Source organism: Culex quinquefasciatus, chromosome 1 (genome assembly GCF_015732765.1).
Source record: "Culex quinquefasciatus strain JHB chromosome 1, VPISU_Cqui_1.0_pri_paternal, whole genome shotgun sequence".
NCBI lineage: Eukaryota > Metazoa > Arthropoda > Insecta > Diptera > Culicidae > Culex > Culex quinquefasciatus.
The window spans coordinates 84,765,157-84,783,823 of record NC_051861.1 but is presented as its reverse complement, the minus strand read 5'-3'; the positions used below and the strand labels follow the sequence as shown (position 1 = coordinate 84,783,823).

At 40.6% G+C, this 18,667-nt stretch overlaps 3 protein-coding genes across 4 annotated transcripts; 1 reads left to right on the top strand and 2 right to left on the bottom strand.

The window, feature by feature from the left end:
- Positions 1–1,722: 1,722 nt before the first annotated feature.
- On the bottom strand, positions 1,723–2,539 carry LOC119765115. The gene is made up of 2 exons (XM_038248285.1): positions 2,211–2,539; positions 1,723–2,147 (listed from the first exon to the last, which is right to left on the bottom strand). The coding sequence occupies exons 1-2, from the start codon at positions 2,374–2,376 to the stop codon at positions 1,771–1,773; spliced, it is 543 nt and encodes a 180-aa protein (XP_038104213.1). The 5' UTR covers positions 2,377–2,539; the 3' UTR covers positions 1,723–1,770.
- A 716-nt stretch (positions 2,540–3,255) lies between these two features.
- On the top strand, positions 3,256–5,472 carry LOC119765112. 2 transcript variants are annotated; one of them, XM_038248279.1, is made up of 5 exons: positions 3,256–3,339; positions 3,409–3,589; positions 3,659–3,952; positions 4,319–4,588; positions 4,852–5,472. In XM_038248279.1, the coding sequence occupies exons 2-5, from the start codon at positions 3,439–3,441 to the stop codon at positions 5,235–5,237; spliced, it is 1,101 nt and encodes a 366-aa protein (XP_038104207.1). In that variant the 5' UTR covers positions 3,256–3,339; positions 3,409–3,438; the 3' UTR covers positions 5,238–5,472. The 2 variants fall into 2 exon arrangements, with proteins under 2 accessions (XP_038104207.1, XP_038104208.1); XM_038248280.1 differs by having other exon boundaries at positions 3,385–3,589.
- On the bottom strand, positions 5,470–14,168 carry LOC6034311 (transmembrane protein 94). The gene is given in 9 exon segments (XM_038248273.1): positions 5,470–5,976; positions 6,091–8,020; positions 8,023–8,341; positions 8,858–8,954; positions 9,823–9,982; positions 10,984–11,113; positions 12,420–12,560; positions 12,617–13,676; positions 13,738–14,168. Coding segments are annotated over 9 exon segments (4,053 nt in total). The 5' UTR covers positions 13,881–14,168; the 3' UTR covers positions 5,470–5,903.
- Positions 14,169–18,667: the final 4,499 nt, after the last annotated feature.

The following is an 18,667-nucleotide window of genomic DNA, read 5'->3' as shown; positions in this document are numbered from 1 at the left end:
TATGTAAATATTCAAACAGCTGTAACTTTTGAGTGAATTTTCTGATCAATTTGGTGTCTTCGGCAAAGTTGTAGGTATTGTTGAGGACTTTTGAGAAAAAAATAGGTACACGGAAAAAAAATTGCATATTTTTTTCTCAACTTTTTTAGCACTAAAACCAAACTAAAACTAAAACTCAATTTCAACATGGTCAAAAAATCTGCCGCCGAGTTATGAATTTTTGAAAAAAATGAGATTTTTGGAAAAAAATCGAAGTTTCATGCAAAAACAAGTTTGACATTATTTTTTAATGCAAAATTGAATTTGCATTCGAAAAGTACTTTACAGATTTTTTGATAAAGGGCTCCGTTTTCAAGATATAGCCACCGAATGTTTGATTTTAGCGAAATATTTGCAGTTTTTCAATTTTTAAAAATAGTGACCATGAGTGTTCATTTCTAAAAATATTTTTTTTGAAAAGTTCAGAAAAGTTCACTTTGAAATTTTTTAAATCAAGACTAACATTTTAAAAGGGCAAAACATTGAATATTACGCCCATTTAAAATGCTAGTCTTGATTTAAAAATTTTTAAAACATTTTTTTCAAAAAGATCGGAAAATTTTACGAATGTTTCATGTATTAACATTGAAAATCGGACCATTAATTGCTAAGATATCGTCATTAGAAAATGGTGGGCTGTTTGGGTGTGACTTAGAAAACTTCAATTTTAGTGTTTCTTTTTCTTTAAGCCGCTGTATCTCAGCAACCAGAGGTCCAATCTTCAATGTCTCTTAGACAATTTTATAGCAAATTTTCTGAACTTTTCAAAAAAAATATTTTTAGAAATGGTCACTCATGGTCACTATTTTTAAAAATTGAAAAACTGCAAATATTTCGCTAAAATCAAACTTTCGGTGGCTATATCTTGAAAACGGAGCCCTTTATCAAAAAATCTGTAGAGTACTTTTCGATTGCAAATTCAATTTTGCATTAAAAAATAATGTCAAACTTGTTTTTGCATGAAACTTCGATTTTTTCCAAAAATCACTATTTTTTCAAAAATTCATAACTCGGCGGCAGATTTTTTGACCATGTTTCTCTATGGCTCAAAAGTTGCGAATTTTTGTCCCCTAAAACATATCAAAAAATCTCGAAAATCAAAAAATACGTATTTTGGGAAATTGAGTTTTAGTGCTAGAAAAGTTGAAAAAAAAATATGCAAATTTTTTTTCCGTGTACCTATTTTTTTCTTAAAAGTCCTCAACAATACCTACAACTTTGCCGAAGACACCAAATTGATCAGAAAATTCACTCAAAAGTTACAGCTGTTTGAATATTTACATACCATTTTTGTATGGACAGCTGCCAAAATTGTATGGAGACTTGTATGGGTGAACCAATGACACAAAATAGCTTATTTGGTCATAGGGAAGGCCCCCACAATGTTTGAGTCAAATCCAAAAATACAAAAAATAAAAATGGTCGAAATCGGCCGATTTCGTAGAGAGTTGCTCTAATGTTAACATTCCTTAGGTTGTCTCTTCCTAAGGTTTCTTAATAAGGTCCAGACGATACACTACCTTCCTTTTGCTAAGCAATCGAGAATCCAGAAGGGAAAAGATCACCAGTTGTGTTGGTCCGAGCCGGGATTCAAACCCCGATCTACAGCTTGCAAGGCGGAAGCGTTACCACTGGGTTACGTGGCTCGGTCAGATAAGGTTACGTATTATTATAGTTCAGGCCTTCACCTTATTTATTTATATTTTTTATATTAAAATTCATGAAATATCACTAGCTTGCAAGCATTTCCGCACTCAGCTTCACAGCGCCCATCTTGAACTGCCTTCGCTGCTGCCCGGTCATGACCTTCAGATGGGGCAGGATGCTGAGCAGAAACGTGGCATCCTGGTCTCCCGGGTCGTACCCGAGGTGGGCGCAGCATTCAACTCGTGTGTTTCTCGGCACGAGTGGCGTAGACGGTTTCCGGTTCCATTCTGCCACCGGTGGCGGCGGCGGAGCGAGTGTTCGACTCTGAATACGCAAATGTGGCCTCAGAAAGTGCATGTGCGACTCGATCTGAGCTGGGTGGTCCGGTTTCCGAAGTTTGACGAATTGGGCATATTTCACGCGGAGCCACCGCCAGTGGGCTTGTGCGTATCTGCAGGACACTGAAAAGGTTGTAAATGTATTAAATACAGAAGGATATTTTCAATAGCGAATTTTCAACTCACCACCCAAGATTTTGGCGATTTCTTCCCATGTTTGAAGTTGATTGGTGCGCATGGGTTCGTGGACGTAAAGCGAAGATTTCTGTTGCACTAACTTAACAAGCTTTAAATTAAATTCCATGTTATGTTTTAACTTAACATCTAATTTTTGAGCCACATTTCGGAACATTTTGCTCAATAAGTTATCAATTACGGACTTGAATCGAGTAGGTAACTATAAGCTAATGCCAGTAAACAAATCAAAAACAGTTCGTCGCTGTCGTGCTAACATGTCGTACGTGCATTTTGGGCCAAACTGAGTTAATAACGCCATTTTGTGCAGCTCACAATGCCCACCTTTTAACCTTCACAGATCCCCAATATTCGATTTAAATTTTGTCACTTTTCATAATAAAGTTTCAATCTTGTCGTGCTATCTTGACACAGCTTCAAAATTGATGTAAATGCGACAACTGGCCAAAGGGATTTCAGGTCAGAACGTGTTTGACACAAGTACGAGCTCGATTGCCGTAAACATTTCCAATTATAACTCGGGACTCCAGCAACCAAATTCAACCAAACTTCAGGACAATGCGCAGAATGGTCAACCAAACAAAACGTGTTTGTTATTGTTTTGATTGCGTGCTCTCGTTTTTGTTTATTCAAGGTCAAACATTAAAACGCATTTTTCTCGGAACGTCAAAAAGCGACGTGCGACAAGTTAGCACGACAGCGTCGAGTTGAAGAAAACAAAAATGTAAACAAAATGAATGTTTTTGACCAACACATGTAAGGAAAATGAATTTTGTTGATTTGGATGAACTTTTCGATTCATTTGGCCGGTTTGGCGCAATTTTTGTTTATTTTTAAAGAAAATGTTTTTCAAATGTTCAAAATAAAGTATTCTTTACGAGAACACCCACTCAATTGCATTAAAGTAAATTTTCATATAAACATTCAAAATTATTTAAATCAATCATAAGCTCAAATTTTTTTTTCATCAATTCATTCTGAAATAAACATTATTCGTTCAGTGAATCTTTAGGTTTCTTTTTGTTTTGATTTACAGTTTCACAACAAGCAACATTTTACTTCAGAGAGATTATTTACACAGCAAAAGATTTACATCAATCAGAAAGTTTTAAAAGGATAGGTAAATATGAATGTACTATAAACAAATAACTGAAACCAAATTAAGGTTTTTTTGTACTTGCACTTCCAGAATCAAGATACAATAACACTTGCAATAATAATGAGTATCGAATGGAGTCTGGAATCTGTCAAAATTTTAGTAGAAAATGTCGAAAAGTACCCATCGCTGTACGATGGCCTCTCAACCTACAATAACTCAGGATCGATACAGGAAATATGGGACCTCATAGCGGAATCTGTCGGAAATGGAGGTGATAATGCTTAAATGTAAACAAAAGCTCAAAAAATTCTGAAATTTTGTATTCCAAATGTAACCGTAGCAACTGGCTTTATTTGCAAACGTCGCTGGCAAGTCCTTCGAAACGCGTACCGCAACCATGTCAAGTTTGGTTACAAGGTGTCACCGTACGGAATAGAGCCGCACCTTGGGTTTATGAGGCCTTTTTTCCGCTCCAAAGCGGAACTGCAGGCCAAAAACAACCCGGAGGATTCGCTGGAGTACTGCAAAAAATTGACGCAAATCGTGCAGGAGTATCCTCACCTGTACTTCGATAACCGGTCCACCGCTAGCAGTGACGATTGGCAGGAAGTGGCCACCCGAATGGGGAACGCAGGTTGGTGCTTTGGTATTTGACAGAAGCCTTACCTTCATCATACTTTCACGCAGAAAAATAAGGCATATTTGAATCAACAAAACGTTTTGTTGATTTGAAAATCATTATTTTTGTTGAATCAACGCTAAACGTCAAAGCAGCTTTTTCGAAACAACAAAAGACTTTTGTGTAATCGAGAAAATCAAGGCTTGTTTCAACGCAAAATCGGCGTTGATTATATTCAACAAAAATTTTGTTGATTCAAACCTCGTACAGGCTGATTCTACAAAACATTTTTCTGCGTGTTGCATTGGTTTGCGAAGAATGCATCTGTCAAACGCAGGGCTGGATTTAAACGTGTTATTTGCCAACTTCCTAACTTTCCAGACTCCCCGGAGCAATGCACAGCTCACTGGAGCAGGCTGCGAACCCGGTACAGCTACCACCTGAAGCGAGGCTACAAGATGAGACCGGCGGGGCTCGAACAGGACCTAAAGTTTATGGCCCCACTGTTGGCAGCCCGTGAGGAGGCCACCCTAGAGACTACCATAATGTTGGTCGACCTTGTTCGTGATCATCCCATTCTTTACCAGCACGGGAATGTAAAAGAGCATCAAGATGTTTGGAAAAATGTGGCTGAAATGATGGGAAGTGGAGGTTAGTGACATCTTACCTTACCTTAACTTTGACACTCAAAGCAAATAACTCAAGAGGTGTCTAACTGTCAAACGAGACGTTGGAACTACCTTTACAATAGATTGTCTAGTAATCCGATCATAGTATTTACCACTTTGACGGTCAAAAAAGGTAAATAATATGATCGAATTACTAGACGAAATTCAACATTTTGTGTGACAGTTACCCTACCTCTGCCACAAAAAAAAATTCAAATGGTTTTCGAAATTTCCCCATTAATTTAGCAACGGCCCAGGACTGCGAGAACCACTGGAGGAGCCTGCGGTACGCGTACACCAAATGTCTGCAGAAGGGTTTCGCGATGCGGCAGAGCGGCATTGCGGAACATTTGGAATTTTTGAAGCCGTACCTGAAGCTACCGGAAGGCTCGGACTCGGAACCGGCGGCGAAGAAGATCAGCCTGGTGAAGAAGGCGCAGAAGTGGGAGTTGAGGCGGGAAGCGGCCGTGGAGGCCATCCAGAGGCATAAACATTTGAAATTTGACGGGGAGGACGAAGATACGTTGTTTTTGTTTGAACTTTTGCCGGATATCGCGAAAATGAACGACACGGACAAGATGGCGTTCAAAGTAGGCGCGGTTCAACTGGCTCAAGAGTTTTTGAACGGATGAATTCAGATTTGTAAGCGAAGATGGCGTCATAAATGGTGCACGCCCGAAATGTAAAAATTGCGCCGCGGTATCATCATTAGAAAAAAAGTGTGCCGTCATGCCATGGCACACTTCTTTGTCATGTTGGTACAACTGTGCGATTTTGACATTTCGAGCTTGCATCAATCGTAACGCCATTTTTGCTTAAAATTCTGGACAAATCGATTTTCTCAATAAAGGAAATTTTAACACATGATTTGTTACAGATTTTATTATTTTCCAAACTGTTTCGAACAGACTACTTTTTATTTCACTAACACGACTTGACAAACTTTACACACAGTCTGATGTAAATACGCGTGGATGTGCAAACACTAACTGGAAAAATACATAAGAGATGTAAATATTGATAAACTGGACTTTTTTTTCGTAGGTTTGCTGACAAAAAATATTTTCTTTAAATAGAAGTACTATTTTATAAATATACAGTACGTACACAATGTTTGTAGTTTAGAAATGGAAATGATGCAAAGAATATGTAAAAAAAAAATCTCAAAAGCTCAGCTTCAGCGGATTGCCTTAACTAAAAATTCTAACATTTGCTACAGTTTTTTGATAGTTGCTTGCTGATAGTCTTTTTTCTGCTTTGTGTAGATTAGAAAGAAGCTAGTTTTGTTTGTGGTTTATCTAGAATGGCGAGTTCATGCCCAGTTTGGTGCCAAAGTCCAACCGCGCTCGGCGAATGTACCGATTGTTGACCCTGTTTTGGGAGAAAAAATATTGATTTAGACAGTTTGCACGCATGACTTTAGGTTACCTAAATGTCGAATTGCCTTGAGTTCAATGCTTATCAACATGGAGGTAAGCTACTTACTTGATTTCTTCCCACTTGAAGAACTCGGTGAGCGCGAGCGTCAGCAGGGAGGTCAGCATCAGGAACAGTACGATGGGCCAGACCCGGTTCATCTCCTGCCAGTAGTAGTCGTCGGTGCAGGTCTGCACGACGATGGTGAGCAGATGAAACAGGAGCAGCCCGGCGGCGACGGAAACCCAGCACAGGTTCGTGAGCGGGCTCCGCTTGAACGTGGTGTAGTCCCGGTGGACGAAGGAGGTTGAGATGGTGATGAAATGGACCACGATTCCGAGCAGGATGAAGCTACGCGCTACGGACAGATCTTGGTGGAAGTTTTCCGGCACGTCCTGTTCGTCGTCGGAGAAGATTTCGATGGGATGGGAGAGGAAGGAGCAGTACGAGATGACGAGGAGCAGGACGACCAGGGAGAACTTGATGCCGTAACACCAGAGGACAAAGACCACCAGGCGAGAATCGATCGAGGTTTGCTTCTTGCCGGTGGCCCGCTTCATGATGGCCGGATCGGGTTCAATCCGAAGCAGGGAGAGGGAAATCAGGGGGACTGCGAAGCACTGGAGATAGAGGACGTGATGTGGGACTACCATCGGGGGTAGGGACAAGATGGCGGTGATGGTGTTCATGACGGCGAGGGAAACTCCGCAGCACACCCAGAACTGGACGCAGCTCCAGAGACCCTGGAGAAAGCGTCGGGAGAGTTCGATGACGGCCACGATCGAGATGGGATCGTCTCGGCAGGATGAGATCGAGCAGGAGATCGAATTGAGCATGCGACTGAGGTAGATGGGTGAGATGGTAACGATGCGATCGGGGATCGAGCGGAACAGTTTGGAGCGTGGCGTTCGGCGAAGTTTCGCTTTGTTGTTGTAGATGTTCGATTCGGTGTACGCGGGAAAGTCTTGGCAGACCTGCGGGTAAAGGGGTTCGATAGCTAGCGAGCAGTCTCCCTGAAGGAAGATCTCCGAGTTGGCATTGGAAGCGGACGATCCGAGGCAGACCACGATCTCGCCGTATTGTTGCATAATTTTGAGCATTTCTTTGGTCGCTTCTGCCGAACAGTCGGTGAAGAGCGATACCAGCAGCGGCACGTTGTCTACGTTCTCCAGGTGCGGCCGAATGTTCTCGATGCCTCGGGGCAGTTTGGCACGGTTCGACATGTCAAAGTTGATCGGCGCGCTTTGCTCTGTGCTGTCGGTAAGGCAGCTCAACGAGCGGCAGTTTTCGTCATTAGCGGCGCAGTCCATGGCAGAGTCCTGCGAAGTTCTTCGTCTATGGTTCGTCCGCAGGTCTCGCATTTCGAAACTGTCCTGCGATTGGTCCATCGAAGGGTTCCGGTTGTGCACGATCAGACTTGAGTCGGGGTTCGAAATAGCTCCCGGTGCGGAGGAACTCAACGCTTTTGTCCCTTCTAGCGTCGGCAGCAGTTTGTTCAGCTCGTTCTCCTCCGTGACCTGGCTGTGGTGTTCCTTCGACCCGGACTGTGTTATCTTGAACTCAAACTGTTTCGCCGCCGGTGACGGAACTCCACTGTCGTTATCGCTCAGCAGAGAAATGTGACAATTCCACCCCGATTCCAACCCCATCTTCTCGGAAAACACCCGCGATCGGAGTTCGTTCTCCTTGCTAAAGTGAACAAACCGAATGCACGCCCGTTCCAACCGTTCGATCAACTGGACAATGTCCGTCTGTGCCTGGTACTGCATCGTAATCATGCCAATAAACACCTGATGGCTCTGCATCTCGTAACATCCGTCTACGTCGGAAATGTCCTCTTCCTTGTTCTCCGTAAACAGCAGCGAATCCGTACTGATCGAGTGGTGCGTCAACGGGGCACCGCCCCGATCAAACTCCGGCAAGCGTTCCCTGTTGATCTGCATGTCCTTCCGATTCTTCGTTTCCGGTGGCAACTCCAAGTAAGCAACCTTCCCATCGATCCCCCGAGCGCCCCCGTAATCCCGTGCCTCAACGGCCTGTACGCAAAGGCTGTGCAGTACGCCGTCAGTGCGCTCCGCTGGTAGAACTCCTGCGCCCGCTTGCGTTCCTTCTCCGTCAACGGGTGCAGGTCCTGGCCGTCCCAGTAGTCGTCGCAGCTGTCCAGCACGATGTCGGCGGTGCCCTGGGTCAGCAGTTGGAGCGAGCCGCCGGGCATTTCGCGCATCACCACCGACAGCGAGTGCGGAAAGGGAACCTTGACCTTGGCGGCCAGCTGGAGCGAGCGGGCGAACTTGATGTCACGGCGGACCACGTCCGGTTGCTGGCAGGAATAAACAAATGCAATGCAAAGATTCTCATGTTTTGTAGTTGTTGGTTCGTTCGTATCCACTCAGCGCAAGACAGTGAGCAAAAGAGCAAATCCCTTCTCTAACCTTTTCCGCCTTGCTTCAGTTTTTTTTTGTATTTTACTCTTGCTCTAAATCAAGGAAGCAGAGAAAACGGTAAGAATATTGACAAAATTGTTTTGCTTTAATGCTCAATATCTTGACTTTGAGAAAATGATACAACTTTATAAATATGTAATATTTTCATTATAAAGGAGCCATTACACTACCGCAAACAAACAAACAAACTCGCACTTTTTCGTCTTTGATAGTTTGCCAAACTCGCAAACTTGTTTGCGGCAAATCCTCAAATAAGTCAAATTTTTTTATACAGACTGACGTTTGTACAAACAAATGCAGGCAAACAAACAAAGCAGACGAACTGGCAAACTGTCAAAAAGTGCGAGTTTGTTTGTTTGTTTGCCGTAGTGTAATAGCTCCTTAAGTCTTACCAAATGCCGATAGCTGGAAATTTGTCCCTCCAGGTTGAAAATGTCCCGAGCGTGCGTCGTAAAGCCAATCTGGCGGGCCAGCTCACACAGACAGCGACTGCATTGGTTGGGCGAAAAACAAATGTAGATCGCGAAAAACTCTCAGTTGAATTTGTCGGGTTAGGGGGAGGCTTAGGACATTTCCGGATTTGGATGAGGAATTCGAGGGGCGGATCAGGGATATTTAAACGAACGGCTTTACGCCGTTCAATTTTGCGGTCAGAAATCCAAACAAAGCCAATCGAAAAAAAGAAGTTGATTTTAATTGTGAAACGCAATGCTATTAATGGTAATATTGTTGTAAAAGCTGAAATTAATAGATTTACAAAGTGTATGAACAATGGCACGAACTGCGAAAAAATATGAAAATAACTTATAAATTTTGCATAGAAACACTGAACACAGCTTAGTAATTTAATATTCAAATTGTCAAACTTTAACAGAAGAGAAGAAAATCTATGAGGGCATAGCGTGAAACAGATGAATAAAAACTACATAGATAAATTAAGATGCATTGAAAACAGTAATTGAAAAACCACAAATGTAGCAAAAATTTAAACGATTTTGCCCAAATCCAATCGAAACAATGATGAATTGTAGTATAAAACATTGATTTACACATTACCTGATGTCTACTTTTGGCTAAAATCTCTTATTATTGCAACATTTAAAATTTGTTTGAAAATAAAAAATGGACCTCGATTTCTGATCCTTTTTTGAGATTTGATTTTTGAAGACCTATTCTTATGTTAATTTGGAAATTCATGCCTTTTTGCATTTTGCATATCTCCAAAAATCATCACCTCAAAAAATAAAAGAAAAACACAATGTAAGGAAAAAAAAGTGGAGTAAAGGAAAGTAAAGAAAATCAAAAATAAAATGAGTAGCAAACACCAAATTAGCAACTTGGTATGCCTATTACATACCCATGCATAAAACTATTCAAACTCGACTCTACAATCGCATACCGGTTGGTCACGGGGACCAAGTCCTTGTCCAGCATCGCCACCGCCGTCACGTGGCCGCAGAACTTGGCGTAGTGAGCCTGCGTCAGGGGGCAGCACGTGTTCACCAGGATCGCGAGGCCTGTCGATGGAGGGAAGGGGATTTTTGGACTGATATAAATTTGAAAAAATATGAAAATAATTTCCAGCAAAAAAAGTTAAACAATAAATAAAAAACAATCGGAACTGTGGGGTTGGGACCAAATTGGTAGGAATTAGCCATGTTTGGTCAATAATAGTATCAAAATAGTCAATTTATTATACCGAGCATGAAATTTGATATTTTTATAGAATCGCTTTAAATTTTGATTGTCGTTTTTTTCTTAATAGACTCTTTTGTATTTTTATTATCTGAAGATTTTCTTTTTCATTCTGGTCATGTCTGTAACATAGCAACTTGCACCTTTGTTTTGGCAACCATTTTTTTTTCAAAATATAAATAATATGCAGTAACTTTTTACATGCCCGGACTTGACCATAGGCATTTTTATAATTTTGAAGCTTAAAATATGAAAAAAAAAACACTAAAAAAATATGAATCCTCAAAAATGGAAAAAGAATAGACCAAGAAATAAACATACACTGAAAAAAAATAAAAGTACCAAATTCCTAAATTTTAGGAATTTTGGCTCCTTTCTTTATTAAGTAATCCAAAAAACCCGATTACTAAATAAGGAAAAGAGGCAAAATTCCTAGAATGAAGGAATTTGGTACTATTTTTTTATTTCAGTGTAAACATAACAAGTTAAATGCATATAAATATACACTCATACCCGATTGTTTGACACCAATTGTTGTCAAACGAAAAGGGTCACTTTTTAGTTTGACACCTCTTCTACACATAGTTTACACACACATTGTTTTGATAGTGTGCGTGAGTGCCGTGTAAAAAGTGACATTTGGGACTTTTTAGTTTGACTTTGTCAAACCAACGTGTCAAACAAAAACAGTGACCAACCATCGGGGGTTGAGTGTACTAAAAAAACACCTTAGAAAAAAAAACAGTAAAGGGTTAATTGATTTTTCTTGCACAGTTCAAACAAAATGAAATATCATAAAAATAACAACAAATTAAAATCTTACCCAGTGGCTTCAGCGAACTAAGATGATTTTTGTAGTCGTGGTCGTCAAACTCCAGCTTGAACGGGCTGTGCTGATCGTGGGTCAAATCCAGCACTTCGGCAATCGCTCCGGAACCTTCCTTTTGTGAACTCTACAGCAAAAATATTTCGCAAAAAAAAAAAAAATAAAACCGAAAAATCATCGATTACTAACAAATTTCGAAGTAAAACTTTCACACAGACATTTAGAGTAAGCCTAGTTTTGTTTTGGTTTGGTTATTTGATTTTCCGAAAACAACTCGCTGGAAGGAAGAAAACAACACCAAAAGTTCGAAAAACACAAAAAAAAATCACTAAAACGTGACTAAGAGGAGATAAAAAATGAGTACCAGCTCGATTATATGCGAGAGTGGGTGGTAGTGTTCCTGGCAGCACTGCAAAAGCGACAGGAGATTATCACATTTTGTTTTTTTTTTTAAATTATCGGTTCAATTTAGTTCGGGTTCAATGTGGCAACTTAAACAGTGCAAAAGGAGTGGTGGTGATCTGGGGGGTAAGGGGATGAAATTTTGCGTAAATTGTCCGAATTCTAGGGATAATTTGAGGGGTTTTGTGTCGTTTGAATCAATTGGATTTCAACGACACGTGCAAAGTGTTTTAAAGTATTTTTTGGTTTGTTTTGAAATTGTCTTAAGAGATCAGTGATATATAGAATGTATATTTTTTCAGTTCGATTCAGCAGGAATTTCGTGCTCCGGAATTTTTATATTCTTTTTTAAAGTTTTTGAATTTTGAAGAAAATTTTCAAAAAAGTATGCAAAAACCAAGGCATTTTTTTATGGGAACTGTCAAATCGCTTTTACTGAAGTTGTCTGTTGATTTGTTATTTGAACTGGTTTGACGTTGGCTGAGGTTGCCGAAAAGTTTGGTTATGTCACCGCTAACAAAATAAAACAAATAAAAAGCAGTGCAACCTTTTCGACTCCACTCTACTATACAAATTTTCTGCCGGATCTTATCCGAAAGAGATCCGAGACGAATTTGTATGGTTCGACGTTCGACGTTTTAGTCGAAAAAAATTTAAACACATCACTTTGTGCATCAGGACGGCCTCTGCCAGTAGTTTTTGTCTGAGTAACTTTTAAAAATGGCGTAACCCAGAATGTAAACAAAAAAGTTCTTCCCACAATCTTCAGTTTATGTTTACATTCAGTGATAGCGGGATGAATTGATGTTTACTTTGAGTTGCTTGTTTATCTAGAAACAATTTACACCGTCACTGACCTCTCAAGAAATCTCAAATACAACCGCGATTTCGAAGAGGGGTGACACTTCCAAAATTTGTGGATCCTCAAACTGGATCTAACAGGATCCCAGTATAGATCCGAGCCAATGTGTCATCCCCCTTGGATGTATATCAGTCCAATGCCCACACTCTGACCATTTACGCAAACAAACCTGCGAGTTCAAACTGCTCTGCTCGGACTGTTCCGAGTTGTGGTGACCCTCTTCGCCGGATCCATTCCGCAGGAAGAACACCTTCTCCGCCGTCGGGTTCGGCCACGACAGGATGCCCTTCTTGTCGACGCAGCAGAGGGCCTACAACGGAAGTTTTTATAAGTCGATTTTAAAGGTTATTCAAGCGCACTTCATACCGTGATCGACCCCAGAACCTGCACGACGTTTGCGCTTCGGTTGAGCAGTTCGCTGCGGCCGGCGAACAGCCGCCACCAGTAGTACGTCACGATACGGCGAGGCAGCTTGACGTGGTCCAGGTCGCCGGTCGGGGTGTCCAGATCTTCTTGGAAGGATTTTTGCACCTCGGCACGCATCACGGATTGGGGAATCGATAGGAGGGCTTCGAGTCGGGCCGTTCCCCATAGGTTGATGGTGATCCAGAGCATCGGGAAGACTAGCGGGAGGATGGGAAGCAAAGCGGCTGCTGGATTCAGGAGGAATACGTTGCGCCAGTTTGTGGGGACTTTGCCGTTGAAGTAGAAGCCAAGGTAACGGAGGGCACCGACGGTTAAGGTGAGTAGCAGAACCACGAGGAATCCCCACTGCTGGATGCAATTGGTTATTAGCAAGTGGCGCTGCTGGTTGATGATTGTCGTTGGACGGTTCAGGAAGTTGTCCAGGGTAGTACGGAGATTGTCCAGGTACGGGGTGACTTCTACGACGCAGGTCAGATCGGGTATTGGTGCTCGTGCAATGGGTCTCTTCGGGGGTTCCATCGGCTTGGTCAACCCGTAGGTTTCACCGCACTTAAAAGACCGCTTTCCGGATATCTCCGTACATGTTCCGGGGGAAACCTGCCCCGGTCGCATGACTATGTGATCTCCTCTGACAAGCAATGCCCAAGGAAGGTTCACGATCTTCCCGTCCCGGTACGTCCACTGAAGGGTCACGCAAGGTGATAACGGACTGCACTGATGTGGATAGTTGAACGGGGTCCACTCCCTGCACAGTTCCGTTCCGCACTTGATCTCTCCAAGCACGCTGCGGACCTTCCGGAAGATCTCCGTCTTTCGCAGGTTGTTCTCCCGAACGGTGATGAAAATGGCTAGCACTAGCAAAACCAAGAGAAATCCCGCCGAGAAGTAGTAGCCGATAGCGAAGAACGCTACCACCAGGATTGCCGTTGCCAGCATGGGAAACCAACTAAGTGCACTCGTCATGTTACCGACGAGCGCCGACCGGAACTTCAGGAACCATCTGGGAATAATCGATATCATGCACCTTCTACCCTTCATGCGTATCAAACCCCAAGACCAACCTCTGCTTGGCGTACCGTTCCTCGTACGCGGCCAGCACCGTCTCGATGTCGTCGTGGAGCCGCTGCAGGGCAATGGTCGTAGACAGTCCGAGGTACTCTCGCGGTTGATCCTTCTCCGACTCGCCATCATTTTGGAAGCCCATCCTGGACCATTCCAAAATGCTCTCTATTTACCCTTCCGCAAAAGCTCAACTCCTGAGCTGGTGGTGGTTGTAGGTACTACGATGGTGTTGAGGGATCCGCTCTCTGGACAAGCTTGCACCCCGCCAATGTCTACATTGTAGGCCAGAACACGATTTCACAAATCCGATGGTCGATGCGAAATGCACGATTTTTTCCACTCTCTGCAATCCACAATAAACAACACTGGCTGACTAGCAAGTTAAACAAGCACTGGGCAAGGTAAACTGATAACAGCTGTCACTTTGGTTGGTCGATTCATGACTGTGTATTTCGTCTACTTTTTCCGTTTTTGTTTTGGGTACAGTCTTTGCTCGACTAAATGCTTCTCTTTGGATGGCTTTGTGCCATGAGTTTGTTGGTGTTCACTGTGCCGGTTTTACTGGATGAATGTTTGGATTCGTCTTTTGGCTTGTTAACTGTTGCTAAATTCACGCACTCACGTTGTTTGAAAATTGGTATTTTCAAAGAAACAAAAATAGGCGATACGATCTCAAATATAGGGGAAATATACCCATTTTAATCACTCTAAGCCGATCGACCAATTCTCATCACTTTTGCCGTTTTCCACTATTAAATCAACATTGTTAGATGTATCAACAATGAAGAGTTGCTTGCTCACTTTTATTTGAGCTATGTATTACTTTGGAACAGTAAAAACACTTTATGAAAGCTGTAATTCATGATCAAAGTGATGATAGGCCGATAATAGAAATAGGCTGAGAAAGGGTATAGTTCCCCTAGTTAAAAATAGTTGAATAGAAAACATTTTCTTTTTAAGTTCTACTTTTATTATTATTAAGAATTGTTTTGAACTTTAGTGTAAATGAGAACATACTCGACGTTGAAGTCCGTACTTGAAAACATGTTTGTTTGATTGCGACTGCTGGTCAAAAAATCAAATAAGAGATGAGAAGAATTGAAAGCTTTCCCATTAGAAATGAGAACACACGAAGAATTCGAATAACAATGCAAAACGGTCGTTACCACTCGCTTAGGGTGGCTCCTCAGACCATCCACTTACCTAAAAACCGTCCAACTCCAAGCGAAATTTACTTGGGGGCACCGTGGTGACTTGCCCTTGACCCCTTAAACAAGTGGAGCATCAACACTTCCCGTCTTCCAAATCCCTTTCCTTGTCCCTGGTGCGCGGTGGAGATGGGAGCGGCCGGCAATGGACGGCTGCCATGGTGGTGAGAATCTGGTTCAGGTGGGATTGGTTCTATTCCCAATTATCGATACCTAGGCAACTTGGGCTTAGACCATCATCACATCACATGGCGAAAATCCAGTCTGAGACTTGATCCCTGCATTTTTACAGTCACTGGAATCGGCCTCAAACCTAATTAATTGGTTTGGTTTTTCGTACATGGACTCCTTAAATATAGTTGTAGATGATTTAATGCAGTTTGAACCATTTTTCAAAAGTTTTTTAAACAAAAATTACCAGCTTTTATAAACATGCTCAATTTTGGTCTAAAAAATAATATTGTATGTTTTCAAATATTTTACACTCTAAACTTGATTTATTTTGAATCCAAACGTTTATGTTTTATGAGAAAAACTGTAACTTATAGAAAATCAAAAGTTAGGATGGATAATAAACATATTGCTTAAGCTTTCTTTAAAATGTTGAACGGGGGATGAAGTTACTCCTAATGTTTTGAAAATGTCAGTTTAAAATATATTTTTAAAACGTTTGGTATGATTCGAAGAATTCATCTGATTAAATACCCTTATCAGCCAAACATAGTTAAATATTTTAGCTTCCAATTCATGCATAAAGTTGTTTTGTGAAAAATTAAGAGAGTTATGTGTGATAAAAAGGTGATCCAGTCTCCCCACTCTCCCCTACATTAATTTGAATTCATGGTTTTGTTTTCGTGTAATCGAATTTGGACTTTAATCCATTTAATCCATTCAATTAATTGTTTGACTCACTATACTGTAAAGTTTGAGAACAGCAGAGTAGCAGCAGTAAGGCAAGAGCTTATAAGAGTAATCTGGGACTATCATTTGAGACTGCGAACGGTTTGGGTTTGAGATCTAACCGGTCTCACGAACAAACATTTACAACCCAAACATTTACCTTAAGGAATACATTGTAGAAAAAAGCAAAAACTGCTCAAATGGAATTGCTCCATTGGCATAATGAATAATGATATCAAAATTTCAACAGTAATACAATATCAGAATCGCTTCAAATAAGACATCGGGACTTGTGATAACTGCTGATACCAATTGATTTTTTCCTTTTTTAAGGAGGCAAAAAACTCTCTTTACTAGGGATAACTGCTGAATGAAAATTCAACTTATGTCAGCATGCTGCAGCCTGCCCCTGATCGCATAAATGTCCCATATGCATTTTCATCGTTTTTGAGTTATTGAGTATATTAACTTTAAATGCGTTTTTCTCAGCTTGCTGATTTTGCATATGGGACATTTAACTTTTGTCAGCAGTAATGACAGTCAAGAGAGTTTTCCCTGCTTTAAAGCATTACACAGTTCAACAAGATTTTGTCTCTGAGACGAGTATATGTGTTCCTAGTAGAATTTTGCCTGCTGAATCCGAATCCGGGTTCAGAATTGCTCCAAATGGTCCCAATTTTGAGATACACCCGTTTGAAATGTTAGTTTTGGCCAAAATTAGCTACTTTGTCGACTATTTTACAAAAGAACTATTGAATAAACAACTGAACCAATACATGTATTTTATAGTTCACGTTTTCCCCTTTCTGAAACACCCCTGGTTTTTAAAATTTGATTGTTTCTATGCATATTTATAGCCATTTTAAAATTATTTTTTCAGTTGGTTCTCATTCAAGTTTTTCCAACTTGCATGCAAGTCATATTATGCTGGGATATCAATAATAAAAATCAAAAATGCTTTGCAGAACGTTAAAAAAGTATGTCTCGGTAATCTAATTGATCATATTTCATGTAATTTTGTCTGCTGAATCCATTCCTATCATTAGATTTTTTCAAAAAGGTCAGCTTTTTGAGTAAAAATTGAATTTTCGATGATTTTTTCAAAATAAAATCTATTTTATGCTAAAGTATGACTTAGAGATAACTAAATGTCGATGTCTCGTCAGTCTAATTGATCATTTTTTTTGTATTTTTGTCTGCTGCATCCATTCTCATCATTGGATTTTTTCAAAAAGGTCAGCTTTTTTAGTAAAAACTGAATTTTCGATGATTTTTTCAAAATAAAATCTATTTTATGCTAAAGTATGACTTAGAGATAACTAAATGTCGATGTCTCGTCAGTCTAACTGATCATTTATAATGTATTTTTGTCTGCTGAATCCATTCCCATCATAAGATTTTTTCGAAAAGGTCAAGTTTTTGAATAAAAATAGATTTTTTCAAAATAAAATCAATTTTATGAGCAGCTCTCTTCGAAATCGGCCGATATCGACCATTTTTATTTGTTGTATTTTTTTATTTGGCTCAAACTTTGTGGGGCCTACCCTATGACCAAAGAAGCTATTTAGTGCCATTGGTTCACCCATACAAGTCTCCATACAATTTGGGCAGCTGTGTGTGTGTGTGTGTGTGTGTGTGTGTGTGTGTGTGTGTGCAACCAACCAAACGGGACCACGCGGTCGCTTCTTACAAATTGAGTTGTTTCCATGTATTTTTAGCTCTCATTCTATACATGCAAATAACTCGCATAGGCATTTGGAAGGTGTTAGCTCTGCCGAGCTTCGGTGACCCATTTCTACGCTGGCTAGCCGAGCGCGAGGTACTTCAGCTTTGTCGACAAGCCCCGCCCTGAAGAACGTTTGGACCAATCGGATTCAAACGTTATTTAGAACTTCCGAACCCTTGTCAAATGGACAAGGACCCAGCGCGTATATAGTTGATGGTGGTAACAGTATTCCTAATTCCAGTCATAGCTCACCATGTCGCGATGGCCTTAGTGGTTAGCATTTTTGCTTACAAATCCAAAGGACGGGGGATCGAACCCCGACTCGAGCGACTTAGATTTTTCGTACATGTTCAGAGTTTCAAGATTTATATTTCCTATACTTTCTCGTTGGGAGCAGATGGGAATCGAACCCAGGACCATTCGCTTACAAAGCGAACACCGTAACCAGTCAGCCACGGCCGCTCCATCCATACAATTTGGGCAGCTGTCCATACAAAAATGGTACGTAAAAATTTAAACAGCTGGAACTTTTGAGTGAATTTTCTGATCAATTTGGCGTCTTCGGCAAAGTTGTAGGTATTTTTAAGGACTATTAAGAAAAAAATAGGTACACGGAAAAATTGCTGAAAATTGCTCAAATTCCCAAAATACGTAGTTTTTGATTTTCGAGATTTGTTATATGTATTAGAGGACAAAAAACCTCATTTTTTGAGCCATAGATAAATATGGTCAAAAAATCTGCCGCCTTGTTATGAATTTTTGAAAAAAATGTGATTTTGGAAAAAATCGAAATTTCATACAACACGAAATTAGACCTAATCATTTTATGTTAAATTTGATTTGCAATCGAAAAGTACTTTACAGATTTTTTGATAAAGGACTCCGTATTCAAGATATAGTCACCCAAAGTTTGATTTAAGCGAAATATTTGCAGTTTTTTTTTTGATTTTTAAAAATATTGACCATGAGTGACTTTTTCTAAAAATATCAATTTTTAAAAGATTCTGATCTTTGATTTTCTATGAAATTGTCAAAGAGACATAGAACAGCGGTTTAAACAAAAGAGAGAAAAATTGAGGTTGTCTAAATCTTACC